This window comes from Oncorhynchus keta, chromosome 1, assembly GCF_023373465.1.
Source record: "Oncorhynchus keta strain PuntledgeMale-10-30-2019 chromosome 1, Oket_V2, whole genome shotgun sequence".
Classification (NCBI taxonomy): Eukaryota; Metazoa; Chordata; class Actinopteri; order Salmoniformes; family Salmonidae; genus Oncorhynchus; species Oncorhynchus keta.
Genome location: NC_068421.1, coordinates 70,854,976 through 70,872,407, shown reverse-complemented (window position 1 = coordinate 70,872,407; position 17,432 = coordinate 70,854,976). Strand labels below are relative to the sequence as shown.

At 41.0% G+C, this 17,432-nt stretch overlaps 1 protein-coding gene across 2 annotated transcripts; it reads right to left on the bottom strand.

The window, feature by feature from the left end:
* Positions 1–569: 569 nt before the first annotated feature.
* Positions 570–15,257, bottom strand: ociad1 (OCIA domain containing 1). 2 transcript variants are annotated; one of them, XM_035784383.2, is made up of 8 exons: positions 15,037–15,257; positions 14,573–14,657; positions 4,757–4,810; positions 4,612–4,659; positions 4,360–4,489; positions 4,066–4,271; positions 3,661–3,816; positions 570–1,522 (listed from the first exon to the last, which is right to left on the bottom strand). In XM_035784383.2, exons 1-8 carry the CDS (start codon positions 15,085–15,087, stop codon positions 1,485–1,487), a joined length of 768 nt encoding a protein of 255 aa, XP_035640276.1. In that variant the 5' UTR covers positions 15,088–15,257; the 3' UTR covers positions 570–1,484. The 2 variants fall into 2 exon arrangements, with proteins under 2 accessions (XP_035640276.1, XP_035640286.1); XM_035784393.2 differs by lacking the exon at positions 3,661–3,816 and having other exon boundaries at positions 15,037–15,256.
* Between the last annotated feature and the right edge of the window lie 2,175 nt (positions 15,258–17,432).

Here is a 17,432-nt window from a genome sequence, read left to right as displayed (position 1 = left end):
GAACGATCAGAGGCCCTTGGGGCATGTTATTTCATGTATTGGTGCGTGGTTTGCATGAGACTCTGGGTCATAAGTAGTCTATGAGAGAAAATCACTTGGGCCAACTTCTACTTTGGCATGCGTTTGTAAGTCAGTCAGTCAACCAAACAAACAAAACTAGCATACAGTATTAAAGTCCCCCAACTGTCGGCCCGTGGGTGATTTGACTTGGCCCCTCAAGTTTTTGGAGCAAAAAATACATATTTAATTATTATTTTGGGGGGCTTAAGACTAAAAACACCAGCAAATCAGCTCTAAGGGAATTACATTTTGGAAATCAGTTCCAAAGTATTCCACGCATAGTGATACAGTAGGTGTGATTTTATACAAATGTAAGCAAGGTTTGCAATTAGTATATTTTAGTCAGTTTGGGGTTCTTACAGTCTGCAAGCAAATTACTTGTGATTATGTTCCGGCCCCCTGACCATCATCTCAAGAAAAAATAATAATAATTGGCCCGGGGCTGAATCTAGTTGATGATCCCTGGTATAGAGCATAAATGAGAGATGACTACAGCCGGCACACCGAAACCAATTTGGCTATGATTTAATAATCAACACAGTTGTTTGACAAAACATAAACAGAAGGAAAGAGATACGTGTTACACAGTGCTATTTTTTTTTTATGTCTGCGCCACACCTTGCTGAAAAGTCAACAGACCAGAGAATCTGGGTAAGCTTGGTCCTGGAGGACATCTCAGTCAACGCAGCTTTTGTTTTATGTTACTTTTGACAGGGGAAAAAACAAGGGGACCTATCCATTATTACTGAGACAAAACCCTGCCAAACTAAACCTTCAGATGTCCACCTGTGCTAAGATGGTCTTCAAAGAGGCCCTCAACATTCTGCTTTTACATCATATAGCATCATAATCTGATCTGCCACCCTCAACGCAATAATCTGATGCCAGATACGGTCCAGATAACACCAAATGGACATATTCAATTATATTAATTTAGGACTTACAGATAAACCTTCAAAACAGTATGAGCTCACTGGTAATACTGAACATTCACATTTGAATAAGACCCAGTTACAATGCTAAAATGACGGGATGGAAACTTAGCAGCGAAGGCTGCTGATAGGAGGATGGCTCATAATAATGGCTGGAAATGAAGTATAACGGCTGGAATGGAGACATGTTTGAGACCATTCAATTGACTCCATTCCAGCCATTATTATGAGCAGTCCTCCCCTCAGCAGCCTCCACTGATACACAGTGGTAAGCATGTTGGCTGCATTCAACTGCATTGGACAATTCTAGAAAGCTGCTATTCATGTTAACCTTTTGACAATATATGATTTTGCATTCATCACTTCGGAAACGTCAAACGTGTTTTTCAGACATGATTGCATAAAAAGCAGAGGTCTTGTGTATACTACATGTGCCCTCTTGCCTTCTTCTCCTGGTGCAGCAGCTGATCACTGGCTCCTGAAGCAGACTCTTCACTCGTCCCATGCATCTCCATATTGGTTCTTTTTCACTGTGGAGACAAAATAACCATACAGAGAATCAGACATACAGTCCCAGTCAAAATATTTGGACACCTACTCATTCCAGAGTTGATTTATTTTTACTATTTTCTACATTGTAGAATAGTGAAGACATCAATTTAAAAAAAACTTTATTTATATATTTTTTTATTTAACTACACAAGTCAGTTAAGAACAAATTCTTATTTACAATGACAACCTACACCGGTCAAACACGGACGATGCTGGGCCAATTGAGCACCGCCCTATGGGACTCCCAATCACAGCCGGTTGTGATACAGCATGGAATCGAACAAGGGTGTCAGTAGTGACGCCTCAAGCACTGAGATGCAGTGCCTTAAACCGCTGCGCCACTAGGGAGCCATTATCTTAACCAGCTTCATGAGGTAGTCACCTGGAATGCATTTCAATGAACAGGTGTGCTTTGTTAAAAGTTAGTGTAATTTTTTTCCTTCTTCATGTGTTTGAGGAAATCAGTTGTGTTGTGACAAGGTAGGGGTAGATACAGAAGATACCCTATTTGGTAAAAGACCAAGTCCATATTATGGCAAGAACAGCTCAAACAAGCAAAGAGAAGTGACAGTCCATCATTACTTTAAAGACATGAAGGTCAGTCAATGCAGAAAATGTCAAGAACTTTGAAAGTTCTTCAAGTGCAGTCGCAAAAACCATCAAGCGCTATGATGAAACTGGCTCTCATGAGGACCGCCACAGGAAAGGAATAACCAGAGTTACCTCAGCTGCAGAGGATACGTTTGTTAGAGTTAACAGCCTCAGAAATGGCAGCCCAAATAAATGCTTCACTGAGTTCAAGTAACAGACACATCTCAACATCAACTGTTCAGAGGAGACTGTGAATCAGGCCTTCATGGTTGAATTGCTGCAAAGAAACCACTACTAAAGGACACCAATAAGAAGGAGCGACTTGCTTGAACCAAGAAACACGAGCAATGGGCATTAGGCTGGTGGAAATCTGTCCTTCAGTCTGATGAGTCCAAATTTGAGATGTTTGGTTCCAAATGCAGTGTCTTTGTGAGACACAGAGTAGGTGAACTGATGATCTCCGTATGTGTGGTTCCCACCTTGAAGCATGGAGGAGGAGGTGTGATGGTGTGGGAGTGCTTTGCTGGTGACACTGTCTGGGATTTATTTAGAATTCAAGGCACACAACCAGCATGGCTACCACGGCATTCCGATAGCGATACCCCATCGCATCTGGTTTGCGCTTTGTGGGACTATCATTTGTTTTTGAACAGGACAATGACCCAACACACCTCCAGGCTGTTTAAGGGCTATTTGACCAAGGAGGAGTGCTGCATCAGATGACCTGGCCTCCACAATCACCCGACCTCAACCCATTTGAGATGGTTTGGGATGAGTTGGACCGCAGAGTAAAGGCAAAGCAGCCAACAAGGACTCAGCATATGTGGAAACTCCTTCAAGACTGTTGGAAAAGCATTCCGGGTGAAGCAAGTTGAGAGAACGCCAAGTGTGTGCAAAGCTGTCATCAAGGCAAAGGGTGGCTACTTTCAAGAATCTCAAATATAAAAATGAATTTTTATTTATTTAACACTGTTTGGTTTACTACATGATTCCATATGTGTTAGTTTTGATGTCTTCACTATTATTCTACAATGTAGAAAATAGTCAAAATAAAGAAAAACCCTGGAATGAGTAGGTGTGACAACTTTTGACTGGCTCTGTATGTCTATGCAATATAGTTCACTAATGCACCCGGAATATTGTGTTTGTTTAATTCAACAATTATAAAAGGCTACATTTAAAAAAACATTTATTTAACCTTTATTTAACTAGGCAAGTCAGTTAAGAAAAAATCTTATTTACAATGACTACCCCGGCGACGCTGTGCCAATTGTGCGCCGCCCTATGGGACTCCCAATCACGGCTGGATGTGAGGCAGCCTGCATGGATAATTATTGCTACAAACTAAAAAGCAAATGTTAGCATATCTTAGCATGTTCCTTGATACAGACCCCCTGCTCTGGCCAAAGACACTGATGTCCAAGTATGTGAGCACTGTTGTTGACACTGAATAATCATACCCCCATTGTAAGCACCATATGTAAATAGTCCCAATAACAACAGATCTCTGTGGGGAATGAATCACCATCTCTCTTCGGAACAGGTGTTTCAGCCGGGGACTTGAGCAGAATGTCTGCCTTTTGGGTCAGGGTAACCTCATAGTTCTCACGGTTTCTGCTTCGTAGGTCCTCGTACAGGGTTGGTCTCTTTTTGGGAGTCTCATCATCCAAGTAAGGAGGGACTAAAAAGGCAGTGAGGGGAGGAAACCTTTCAGAGAAAACTGCTATTCAAGGCGTCCGGCCAGGGCCAATACAAAATCTGTAGAATTCCAACCACAGCTGATTCAAAAGTGAGATAATGTTCTCAAATGCTCTCTTTACTTAAACTAAATAACATTCATCTTGAAGACAATTCTGAGAATAAAACAAGGATGAGTGAGAGAGCATTATCCATGTCTGTAATAACAACATGTAAATCCTGATGTCCGTACCTGGTTGGTTGACATCAGCTGCAGCTCCTGTGGGGTCAGACTCACCGAGGGGAGGGCTCAACAGAGCACCCTGATCACTATAGGAGAAGTCACTAGGGTAGCTGAAGGAGTCTGCTTGGGTGCGAGGTTCCGCCACTGACTGGGAGGCTTGTTCAAAAAAAGCCTGGTTAGGATCTCCCAACTCTGATGGGTTCTGAGGAGCAAACCTGGTTCCAATGAAAATGTAACTTGGTAAGATGTCAAAACAATAACCAGTTACCACAATGGGGAAAGGAGATTAGATGCAATACTAACTGTTGAGGGATATGACGTTGTCCTTGTCTTAGGGCTTCACCCAATGGGGAATTCTCCAGATTTTTGAACTTCTCCTGACATATCTTTGTGTAAGAGATCTTCCCGCCAATGTACCCAAACAGACCAGCAACTGAAAATAGACACCACGCACACAAAAGTGAATATTCCCATAGACATGACACTGGTACATATACATACACATTTTGAATTCCAGCAGGACACTGAAAAGCCTCATATTCAGCCTTCACTTACTAGCTACTTTAGGCAGGGAACCAAATCGTGGTGAGGGTGCAAGGACTCCTGAAAGGGAGAGATTGACTTTACTTTCTAACCCAATGAAAGGCATTAGAGGCTGATATTTGAATTACAATCTCACTGGACTGAGCATTAAACGTACCTTTCATAACGAGTGCTTGAGCTACAGACACTGCCACAGCAGTTAATGGAAGGGCTGTGAATACATAATGATGTCATTAGTGCATACAGAATCTATACATCCTTATAACTCTTTATTTCAACAATGCATGCTCAAAACACTTCAGTAGCTACAAACTTGAGTAAATGAGAAATCAGAGAGAAACAGAAGGGGTAAACCTGGGGTGTAATCAGTGGTTAAATTGGGATTTGGAAGGTCCGTAGTTGGTGGGCTCAGCTGAGGGGATGATATAATGTACTAGCCTAAATATATACTGACAAAAAGCACATATCACAGTCTTCACTATTATTCTACAATGTAGAAAATAGTAAAAATAAAGAAAAACTATTGAATAACTAGGTGTTCTAAAACATTTGACCAGTAGAGTACAGTGGCAAGAAAAAGTATGGGAACCATTTGGAAATACTTGGATTTCTGCATAAATTGGTCATCAAATTTGATCTGATCTTCATCTAGGTCACAACAATAGACAAACAGTCTGCTTAAACTAATAACACACAAACAATTATGTTTTCATGTCTTTATTGAACACACCGTGTAAACATTCACAATGCAGGGTGGAGAAAGTATGTGAACTTCTGGATTTAATAACTGGTTGACCCTCCTTTGGCAGCAATAACGTCAACCAAACGTTTTCTGTCGTTGCAGATCAGGTCTGCACAACGGTCAGGAGGAATTTGGGACCGTTCCTCTTTACAAAACTGTTTCAATTCAGCAATATTCTTGGGATGTCTGGTGTGAACCGCTTTCGAGGTCATGCCACAGCATCTCAAACGGGTTGAGGTCAGGACTCTGACTGGGCCCCTACAGAAGGCATATTTTCTTCTGTTGAAGCCATTCTGTTGTTGATTTACTTGTGTTTTGGCTCGTTGTCCTGTTGCATCACCTAACTTCTGTTGAGCTTCAATAGATGGAGAAAGCATAACATTCTCCTGCAAAATGCCTTGATAAACATAGTAATTAATTTTTCCGTCGATGATAGCAAGCTGAGGCTGATGCTCCCTCCACCATACTTTACAGTTGGGATGAGGTTTTGATGTTGGTGTTCTGTGCCTTTTTTTCTCCACACATAGTGGTGTGTGTTCCTTCCAAACAACTCAACTGTAGTTTAATCTGTTCACAGAATATTTTGCCAGTAGCGCTGTGGAACATCCAGGTGCACTTTTGCAAACTTCAGACGTGGAGCAATGTTTTTTTTGGACAGCAGTGGCTTCTTCCGTGTTGTCCTCCCATGAACACCATTCTTATTTGGTGTTTTATGTATCGTAGACTCACCAACAGAGATGTCAGCATGTTTGAGATATTTCTGTAAGTCTAGGATTCTTTGCAGGACGGCCACTCCTATCGAGAGTAGCAACAGTGCTGAATCTTCTCCATTTATAGACAATTTGTCTTGCCGTGGACTGATGAACATCAAGGCTTTTATAGATACTTTTGCAACCCTTTCGAGCTTTATGCAAGTAAAAAATGCTTAATCTTGGGTCTGAGATCTCTTTTGTTCGAGGCATGGTTCACATCAGGCAATGCTTCTTGTGAAGAGCAAACTCAAATTTAGTGAGTGTTTTTTATGGGGCAAAGCAGCTCTAACCAGTATCTCCAATCTCATCTCATTGATTGGACTCCAGGTTAGCTGGAGAGCTTTAGCTTTGGGAGAAGTCATTAGCCTAGGGGTTCACATACTTTTTCCAACCTACACTGCGAATGTTTAAATGTGGTATTCAACATAGACAAGAAAAACACAATAATGTGTGTGTTATTAGTTTAAGCACACTATGTTTGTCTATTTTTGTGACTTAGATGAAGATCTGATCAAATTTGATGACCAATTTATGCAGAAATCCAGGTAATTCCAAAGGGTTCACATACTTTTTCTTGCCACTGTGTGTGTGTGTGTGTGTGTGTGTGTGTGTGTGTGTGTGTGTATATATATATATTTGACAGTCACTGAATTAGCCATGTCAGCTAACAATTTTTTTTATTGCTAAATTAGTATAAACTTGTAATCATGGCAGAATTACATAAAACATTCAATGTTCAGCCTTATTGTCCACAAGCTTTACGTTCCCAGGGGCCCTGCCCTCCAGTGGGCCCCCATTGATTTTGTCATTCTCACTGATATCAGATTAACATGGCATAAATCATGACAAAATGTGTAGAATTGCAGGATTTTTTAAAATTTTTTAAACCAAGTCTCTCTCTCCTATCCATCAAGAGGGGGGCCACCAAAATGTTTTGCTCGCGAGGTGCCGCCAAAAGGCTAGGGCCAGCACTGTCCCTATGCACGTAATGCCATTGGCACCCGGAAAGCATATAAACCATGCTGCTGCTAAAAACTCCGGTTCTAAAACAGCTCATTTTACTCATTACTTGGATTTGAGAAAAAAAGTGTAGCCTAGTAACACTAGAAAACTCAGTGATCCTCTTTTAACAGTGGCCATCAAGACGGCTTTAAAAGGTGTGTTTCCCGCAACTGCAATAAGAATGTTGTAGGCTACAATGACTGGGCAGGTACATTTCTCTCCCTGTAAGGCACTTGTAATTTGAATGCGCCTCAAGAGGAATATTATTTTCTCGCATAGAATGTGACATGCTGAACAATTAAACAGGTAAACTATTATGTTTCTTTTTTTTGCCATTGCTTACATGTGCTGTTGGCTGTGGAAAATTAAATCTGGACAAAAATGTTTCATTAGATAATTAAAATAACAAAAAGGTACCTGGTCTTAGCTCCACCTGGCTCTCATTTGGATCACAGGTGTTGTCTCGGACTCGGACCAATTTAACCCCTGGGTGTAATCAATAGCCCCCCCCCAAAATTGACACTAAAACAAGAGTTTCTATTGGAGAAATACAGCTAAGTCCCTCCCCGTTCGTTTCTGTTTAAGAAATGTTTTGCAACATAATCAGCATAATGAATACACCCCAGATATGAGTCACAAATGCGTGGTCTGGTAAGCATGTCATACCGTGTCCACCAGTTGCATATATGTTTTGTTTTGCCGGATGTCTAGCCCACATTTTCCATACTTGACGCAGATGTGTTTCGCTTTTTAAATCGCTAAACGCTAGTTTGTTGAGGAGTCTGCGTGTACTTCCGTCTGCACCACCACACCGCACAAGTTGAAATATTGAACACACCTGTCTAGTGCGGCACCCTTAACATTAGCGCTGAAAAATTGCATAATTTTCTAGTGATGAGCTGGAATTTTACCTTCAGTAACCTATATGCTGAGTAGTTTGAAAACCATGGTTATTTTAATTTGTTTTTCTCATTTTTGTGTAAGCAACGGGCACAATGTAAAACTACAAAATAGCTTTCTCGTGTCAAACTTAGACATCTAACAGTATCTTGGTTCTGGTCTAATGCTTCTAGAAAGTTGACCCGTTCACATCGTGACGCATTTCATTACGCCCTACTGTACGTCATCTTCACAGAGTCTTGCCCAGCTACTGAACCGAGAAGAGGTCCCCAGCTGACCTCTTGGGGGAGGAGAAGATGGAACTAATTGAGTTTCAAAATAAACTGGATAATATATATAAATTAAAAGCAGAAGGAGCCTTTATTAGATCTAGGAAAAAATGGATTGAGGAGGGAGAACAGAATTCATCCTATTTCTTTAGACTTGAGAAATTTCACTCTAAAAATAACACTATCCATAAGTTAAACATTGATGGTGTTATTACAGATGACCAAAAATTAATCGCTAAATACTGCAGCAATTTTTACAGAAAATTGTATAGCTCTACGTACTGTCAGGAATCCACAGATATGTTTTTTACTCACTGAATAATGTTCACTCTATCAGTGATATAGAATCTAAACAGTGTGATGAACCCATCAAAGTTGAAGAGATTATAGAGTCTATCAAACATCTAAAGAACAATAAATCACCAGGTGTTGATGGAATTACATCAGAATTTTACAAATAATTTTCTGAACAAGTAGCTCCCTTCCTATTTGAAGTCTTTTTTTAGAGAGTATTAAAAACAATGTTCTCCCCCCTACAATGAGTCGGGGGTTAATAACACTGATACCTAAGCCTAAAAATGAAGTGCTGCTCATCGATAACTGGCGTCCAATTTGTCTTCTTAATAATGACTATAAGATATTAGCCTCACTACTTGCAAAAATAATTAAAGAAGTTCTGGATGCAATCATTGATGAAACACAGTCTGGCTTCATGAGGAACAGACATATTTCTAACAATGTCAGACTAGTATTAGACTACTCAGACCTAATAACTGAGGATAGCTACCATTTAGCAGACCATAATAACTGAGGATAGCTTCATATTATTTTTAGATTTTTATAAAGCATTTGACACAGTAGAGCATCAGTTTCTCTTCCACTCCCTTGAGACTTGGCTTTGGGGATTTTTTTCTGTAAGGCTATTAAGACTCTCTATGCAAATGGTAACAGCTCTATCAAATTGAAATATGACACCTCACCTAGATTTGAGTTAAAGAGAGGAATTAGGCAAGGTTGTCCTATCTCTCCGTACCTGTTTTTATTAATCACCCAACTTCTTGCAAATTCTTTAAATAATAGTCCTGTACAAGGTATTTCCATAGCTGGTAAAGAAATTATTATAAGCCAGCTGGCTGACGATACTACAGTTTTTCTGAAAGACGCTAACCAAATTCCCATATCGATCAATGTGATACAATCCTTTTCCAAAGCGTCTGGTCTATTTCTTAACATTAACAAATGTGAACTCATGGCCGTCAAAGATTGTGTGACACCTTCATATTATGGTATTCCAGTAAAAGAAGAACTTACATATTTAGGCATAACCATTACAAAGGATCAGAAGTCTAGAGGCTTGCTAAATTTTAACCCTCTTATTAAAAAAACCCAGAAGAAACTAAATCAATGGCTACAGAGGGACTTATCTTTAAAAGGTAGAGTCCAAATAACCAAGGCTGAAGGTATCTCTAGACTAACATATGGTGCTCTATCTTTATATCTTGACAGTAAAATAAGCAAGGAGATAGACCAGATGCTTTTTCAACTTTCTTTGGAGAAACCGTACCCATTACATTAGGAAAACTGTTGTAATGAACACTTATGAGAATGGTGGACTGAATTTTCTGGATTTTACTACTTTAAATAATACTTTCAAGATCAATTGGATAAAACAATTCCTAAGAAGACCCACTTCTATCTGGAATTTTATTCCTCATCATGTCTTCTCTACTTTTGGTGGCCTTAACTTCATGTTGTTTTGCAATTATAATATTGACAAAGTTCCAGTGAAACTTTCTGCTTTTCATCGGCAGGTTTTCTTGTCATGGTCCTTGATTTATAAACACAATTTTTCTCCACACAGATATTATATATGGAATAATCGGGATATATTGTATAAAAATACCTCTGTTTTTAGAATATTGGTTCAGAAATAATATCCTATTGGTGAGCCAACTGGTAAATGCAGATGTCTTTTACTCAGTTATAAAGAATTCTTATCACTTTACAAGGTCCCTGTAACACCTAAAGATTTTGCAATTGTTTTAGATGCCATTCCCTCAGGTGTTGCTATGTTCTATTGACCCTGTTGGCTCATCAGTAGGAAAGATTTGTTTCTCTTTTGGTCCATTCAACAACAGAGCGATACGATCCTTGTTTCAGCAGGATGTTGTATCTATCTATACCTTATGTCATGCCTTATTGGAATGGATTTATTGATAATATCTGTTGGAAAAAAGTTTGGATGTTGCCACAAACATACCTACTTGTTAACAAAATTAAGGAAGTTTCCTTTAAAATTATTCATAAATATTATCCTGCCAACCACTATATGAAGAAGTTTAAGGAAAACATCAACTCAAATTGCTCCTTTTGTAATGACCACCCAGAAACAGTTGTGCATCTTTTTTGGCATTGTATGCATGTAAGAAAACTGTGGCAAGACATCGGTAGGTTTATAATTGAACACATTTATTAAGATTTTACACTATTGTGGAGAGATGTACTGTTTGGATTCTTTACATACAATAGAAATAAGCGGAATCAATTTTATGTAATTAATTTCATTATTATTTTGGCCAAATTTCATATACACAAATGTAAATTTACAAACAGAAAACCACATTTTCGTATCCTACAAAAAGAAATTGAACTGTATTTTAAGACGGTTAAATGCTCTACAAACAAAAAAGCTGTTAGAATTGTAAGTATATGCATGTCCCTTAAGGTCCTTGTGTAAGTGTAATGTGATATTATACCCCCTAGCTCGATTTTCCATTGTTTGTAATCTATGTATGCTTGTGTTCCCTCATGTGCTTTATGTATTGATTTGTTGTTAATTAAAATAAATAAAAATAAAAAAAAGCATGAAAAAACAAAAAATAAAATAAAATACTGAACCGAGAAGTGTAGTGTTTGTAATGCAAGATGGAGAGCCTGTCTTGTCAGAGATCACGTTTATTTTGGGAGATTGCAAAATGACCTTTTCATTCAAGACAGGATAAATACATTGTCTCATATGATAAATGTTTTCTTTAGTTACTTTTTCCTCAACTTGTTTATCTAACGAAGTCAAGCCAGCTTGCAGAGCAGATAGCTAACGTTAGCTAAAAGCTAGGCTAGGTTGAACATAGCATTGCAGCTACCAACCTCTCCACCTAACAATTATCATAAAAATGTAATTACCATCAAACTTAAATGGGAAGCAACAGTCTTAATATAATTAGCTTAACAGCCAATGTGTATTATTTAACATTACTATTCAAATAGTACTCACTTATTGCTATGGGTAATTGTTTACAAGTTACGAACTATACCATGAAGCCATCACCGAAAACCACATTTATCTTCTGTTTTGTTAACTCCCTGCTCTTTGGCAGACTGGCTGAACTGAAGACGAGGCAAAGTCAGAAAAAATGTAAGTATGCAGTTTCTGTCTCACGACGGAGCCTTCAACCGCAAGAGGGCATTGCGCATTCACTCCGTTGTGGACGTCTCCATTGAAATGTATGACATCCGAGTATGTATGGGTAATTTGAACGAGTTGAGGCGTTAACGATTCTGCATGGTCAATACGACATATGCAGTGGCTGTACAGCATTTACTGCGAGGCTGCCTCCGCAGAAGTAAGAGCATTCATACTTATTTTAGCCACACTCGCTACGTTCAGGCTCTGCCCTGCCCAACACAGGCCCGATTGCTTCTGCCAAATTTAAGGCCCGGCCCGGTCCTGCCCAAAAGCCGAAATCATTATGGACTTCCTCCGTTAGTAAAGCCATTAACTGTTCCTTCCGGTCACACGATCGCTGCGTTTAGCAGCTCTGCCAGAGATATTAGAGAAAGGAATCCCACTGGACCATGAATGGAAGAACGCATAACGCCCCACAGACTGTTTGTCCAATCACGTTCATGTTGTCATGCTGCGTCACACGGTCGCTAAACTAATCGTCATATAATCCCTTCTGAAAGTCAGTATAAATTGAGAAATGTATATTTTACTCGAAAGTACGTAATGTCACAATTCCAAAACTATACAATAAAACAGACCCCAGATTAATTATTTCACATCTTGCGAAAATGTGTAATGTTCTATTTCTTGTTTAAGAAATGCATGGTAGATGTTGGATTTTTGAGATAGCGCCTAATTGACTCCCATTCCCTCCTTGAAGGAGAGCTCTCCGTGTCACAGAATCACCCAGAGTGCACCGAGGGGTCCATTGACGTTGCATGGACGACGAACATGATGAGCGTTAATACTATTCCAATGGAGATTACCATATCTTTAAAGTTTATTCCAATGGAGATTACCATATCTTTAAAATATATTCCAATGGAGATTACTATATCCTTAAAAAGTATCTCTGGCTCTGCTCAATGAACAAAGACAAGAGAGAGCCATTAGCTACTTTTGGTCACTCTTAACTCCGACAAAACTCAAGCAAATGTTTGGGGGAGATAATCTCTTCTGTTTTATATATACAGATGCACCTTGTGCTAGGGCCAATGAAAGGCCACTCTAAAATGTGCAGTTATGTCACACACTACATTTTCTCAACATAAGGGAGCATGCAATTGGTATGCTGGCTACAGGAACTGTCCCCCAGAGCTTTTGCCAAAGATGTAATGTTCATTTCTGAATCAAATAAAATGTTATTGTCACATACACATGGTTAGCAGATGTTAATGTGAGTGTAGCGAAATGTTTGTGCTTCTAGTTCCGACAGGGAAATAATATCTAACAAGTATCTAACAATTCCACAACTACCTTATACACACAAATGTAAAAAGGATGGAATAAGAATACGTACATATAATTATATAGATGAGAGATGGCCGAGCAGCATAGGCAAGATGCAATACATGGTATAAAATACAGTATATACATATGAGTAATGTAATATGTAAACATTAAATTGCTATTATTTAAAGTGACTGGTGATCCATTTATTAAAGTGGCCAATGATTTCAAATCTGCATGTAGCCAGCAGCCTCTCTGTGCTAGTGATGGCTGTTTAACAATCTGATGGTCTTGAGACAGAAGCTGTTTTTCAGTCTCTCTGTCCCAGCTTTGATGCACCTGTACGGACATAGCCTTCTGGATGATAGCGGGGTGAACAGGCAGTGGCTCGGGTGGTTGTTGTCCTTGATGATCTTTTTGTCCTTCCTGGGACATCGGGTGCTGTAGGTGTCCTGGAGGGCAGGTAGTTTGCTCCCGGTGATGCGTTGTGCAGACCGCACCAACCTTTGGAGAGCCCTGCGGTTGGAGGTGGTGCAGTTGCCGTGATACAGCCTGACAGGATTCTCTCAATTGTGCACCTGTAAAAGTTAGTGAGGGTTTTAGGTGACAAGCCAAATTTCTTCAGCTTCCTGAGGTTGAAGAGGTGCTGTTGCGCATTTTTCACCACGCTGTCTGTGTGGGTGGACCATTTCAGTTTGTCCGTGATGTGTACGCTGAGGAACTTTAAGCTTTCCACCTTCTCCACTGTGGTCCCGTGGATGGGGAGGGTGCGCCCTCTACTGTTTCCTGAAGTCTCCGATCATCTCCTTTGTTTTGGTGAGTGAGAGGGGGTTTTTCTGACACCACACTCCGAGAGCCCTCACCTCCTCCCTGTAGGCTGTCTCGTTGTTGTTGGTAATCAAGCCCACCACTCTTGTGTCGTCCGCAAACTTGATGATTGAGTTGGAGGCGTGCATGGCCACGCAGTCGTGGGTGAACAGGGAGTACAGGAGAGGGCTCAGAACGCACCCTTGTGGGGCCCCAGTGAGTGTTGAAGATCAGCGGGGTGGAGATGTTGTTGCCTACCCTCACCACCTGGGGTCGGCCTGTCAGGAAATCCAGTACCCAGTTGCACAGGGCGGGGTCGAGACCCAGGGTCTCGAGCTTTATGACGAGCTTGGAGGGCACTATGGTGTTGAATGCCGAGCTGTAGTCGATGAACTACAACCTGTCGGGTAGCAGAACTCTATTACGGATCCCTCTGCATCGTTACAACATTTGACGCACGGCGCAATGCAGTACGCAGCTGATTTGGCCTATACAAGCATCCGGAGGCACCGCGGTTGCGTCAAATGCTTGGTATGGACCTTACATATCGCATTGCCAGAGCAAGCATAAATGGGCTTTCATGCTTCCAGAAACATATTGCAAGCAATGCGTGTTAATTTTTAGACAGAGCGTCGCGCTCTTAAAACTCCCTGTACAGAATACGCCTTCGTCCAATGACTTACGTGTAATGAAACAAGAGTCATGATTAGGGCTTGGGAATAGGGTGCTATTTGGAATACATCCTTAATGTTGTAGCATGACTTACATCTGTACCAGAAGCTCTCTTGGTTGCATTCCCGAAACACTCTCTTCTCCTCCTCCGTGGGAATGTAGGGTGCCCCAACTTGACTCTGTTATACAGGGTACAGAAATGTAGCAATTGTAATTAGCTAGATAACATATACATAGCAGATTAAACTCAACTCTGTCGTGTTCTACTTTTCCACTGCACTACATACGCCAGTCGTCCACTGTAGTGAGTGGAGTGGTTGAAATGCGAACTTTAGCTAAATACTTTGCATCGCGTAGTAGCGTTATCGACGATAGTATTACTACAGTACTACTTGATTAACTTGCTAATTACTAATGTTTGAGTTAGCGACTAGAAAGTGTTGTTGTAGCTAGCTTGGGAAAACTGTTTGTTTGGCAAGCCATTTTACTTTAACTAGCAAGCTAATCCGCAGAAAGCTAACTAGCGGTTAGCTAGCTACTGTTAGCTTGTTACTGTACCTGAGCCCCTTGTTGTTGTTGATCAGTGAATCCCATTGACGTTTGTGACATGACTAGAAAATAAATTGAGGCACTGAGAAAAATTTGCTACACCATTATTTCGAGGTTATGTGCATGTGTAACAGGGGAAACAATTGAAACTTCAAAAATGACCTCCAAGCTTTCTGCCTCAAAGCAGGGAAGCTGTTGAAATCAGAAGGCGTTTGCCTTATGCAAAACCTGAGTGTAGACGTCACGCGTAAAGAAGCGTGCCCAGTCTTCTTCTTCGATGAGGTTTAACGCGGTTGACATCCAATAAATGTTGCATTACTGCCACCTACTAGACTGGAGTATACTTCCCTTATGCATTGCTTGAAAATAAATAAATAATTCAAATAAATAAACAAATACTCTACCATCTAACACTACACACTCACCACCCAACTCCACTATTTAACTATATATAGTCCTATCTCAGGCCAACAGCCTGAAATGACTTGTTGGCCTATCCCTCTATACTGGTACAGATCTACTACTCACACCACTCCTCTCAGGATCCCTCCCCCTTGACCCATCTTCCTCTACTTTCTTCACTGCCTCAGCATACGACAACTTCTGTGCTACTCTAACCCTGGAAACCTCCACCTGCCTCTCTCACACTGGACATTTCTGATCCCCAGCCCCATGGGCACCCGTTTAATTAACACATACCACTACTTTCCCCAATGTTACACATTCCTTTGTCTCATGCCCTTCTGCACACTTCTAACACCTAGGAACCTCCTCCTACACACTGCTTCCACATGCCCATAAGCTTGACACCTGTAACAACGTAATGTATTCGGCACAAAAGTTCCTAGAGTATATAAGATTACATTTACATTTACATTTAAGTCATTTAGCAGACGCTCTTATCCAGAGCGACTTACAAATTGGTGCATACACCTCATGGCATCCAGTGGAACAGCCACTTGCATCTAAATCTTTTTTGGGGGTGAGAAGGATTACTTCCCTTACTTACCCTATCCTAGGTATTCCTTGAAGAGGTGGGGTTTCAGGTGTCTCCGGAAGGTGGTGATTGACTCCGCTGTCCTGGCGTCGTGAGGGAGTTTGTTCCACCATTGGGGGCCAGAGCAGCGAACAGTTTTGACTGGGCTGAGCGGGAACTGTACTTCCTCAGTGGTAGGGAGGCGAGCAGGCCAGAGGTGGATGAACGCAGTGCCCTTGTTTGGGTGTAGGGCCTGATCAGAGCCTGGAGGTACTGAGGTGCCGTTCCCCTCACAGCTCCGTAGGCAAGCACCATGGTCTTGTAGCGGATGCGAGCTTCAACTGGAAGCCAGTGGAGAGAGCGGAGGAGCGGGGTGACGTAAGATATCCTGTAACATCACTTTGTCCAGCAACGGCTCAACATCAAAACACAAAAGAACACACAACTCTTACGCTATCCTGTCTAAGTCGCAACAAACGATGTGCATGACAAACACTGGTAATCTTCCCCTTCGGTTGGTCAACTTTCACATTTACCGCTACCATAATATATGCCATTTAGCTGACGCTTTTATCCAAAGCGACTTACAGTCATGTGTGCATACATTCTATGTATGGGTGGTCCCGGGAATCGAACCCACTACCCTGGCGTTACAAGCGCCATGCTCTACCAACTGAGCCACAGAAGGACCACATGTAATCACTCCTTTCAATGGTGCCCTTTTCTTGAGTGCAAAACAACTCGAATCTCTTGTCCCCATTTGTTTAACTCTGTTTTAAACCTCCCTGAAACCACAAATGGATAAGACAAAAGGCAAGGGCCCACTTTTTCCAAAAATGTCACTCCTACCATCACAGACTCATCTTTATCCTGACCCTCGGTGCAACCCTCTGCTCTGACAACTAGCACGCCCGGTCCAGACACAACAAAGCCTCAAGACCAACACTTGCTCCAGATTGAAATAGTTGGGCTCGTTTGAGCAAATAATTTGTCAAGTCTGTGACCAAAGCTTTTAAAGAGTCTTGTATTTTGAAAAAATCTGATTTTCACCTAGATGACCTTTACAAAAATCGTATGATTGAAGGTCCTAAAGTGTAAGGTCGGATGGGGTTGGGTGGGCTTGGAGGATGGGGGAGGGTCTTGATCACACCGATAGTGTTATTGCATTTTGGTACACCCGAAGTGCATTCATTTCCAATGGAAAGCTGCGTTTGCCTTGCGCAATTGCATTGCAGAGGCAATTGCAGTGCCTTCTGTGTGTTGCATACATAATATTTATCAAACTTATGCATCAAACGGTATGCTTAGATGTCTTAACAGAAATGGTAGCAGAAGGTGAATGTTGAACTTGTGTTGCACACATATCCAGATGATGCTGCATACCATTTTGCGTCATAACCCTGTCGGTGTGATTGAAGCGGGACACTAT

Bases quoted from the DNA above. Each gene is read 5' to 3' on its own strand.
- ociad1 (XM_035784383.2), bottom strand. From the start codon at position 15,087: ATGTCACAAACGTCAATGGGATTCACTGATCAACAACAACAAGGGGCT. The intron at 14,658-15,036 runs GTACAGTAACAA...CCTGTATAACAG, and splicing joins AACAACAACAAGGGGCTCAG to AGTCAAGTTGGGGCACCCTA. The intron at 3,817-4,065 runs GTACGGACATCA...CTGCCTTTTTAG, and splicing joins AGCTGATGTCAACCAACCAG to TCCCTCCTTACTTGGATGAT.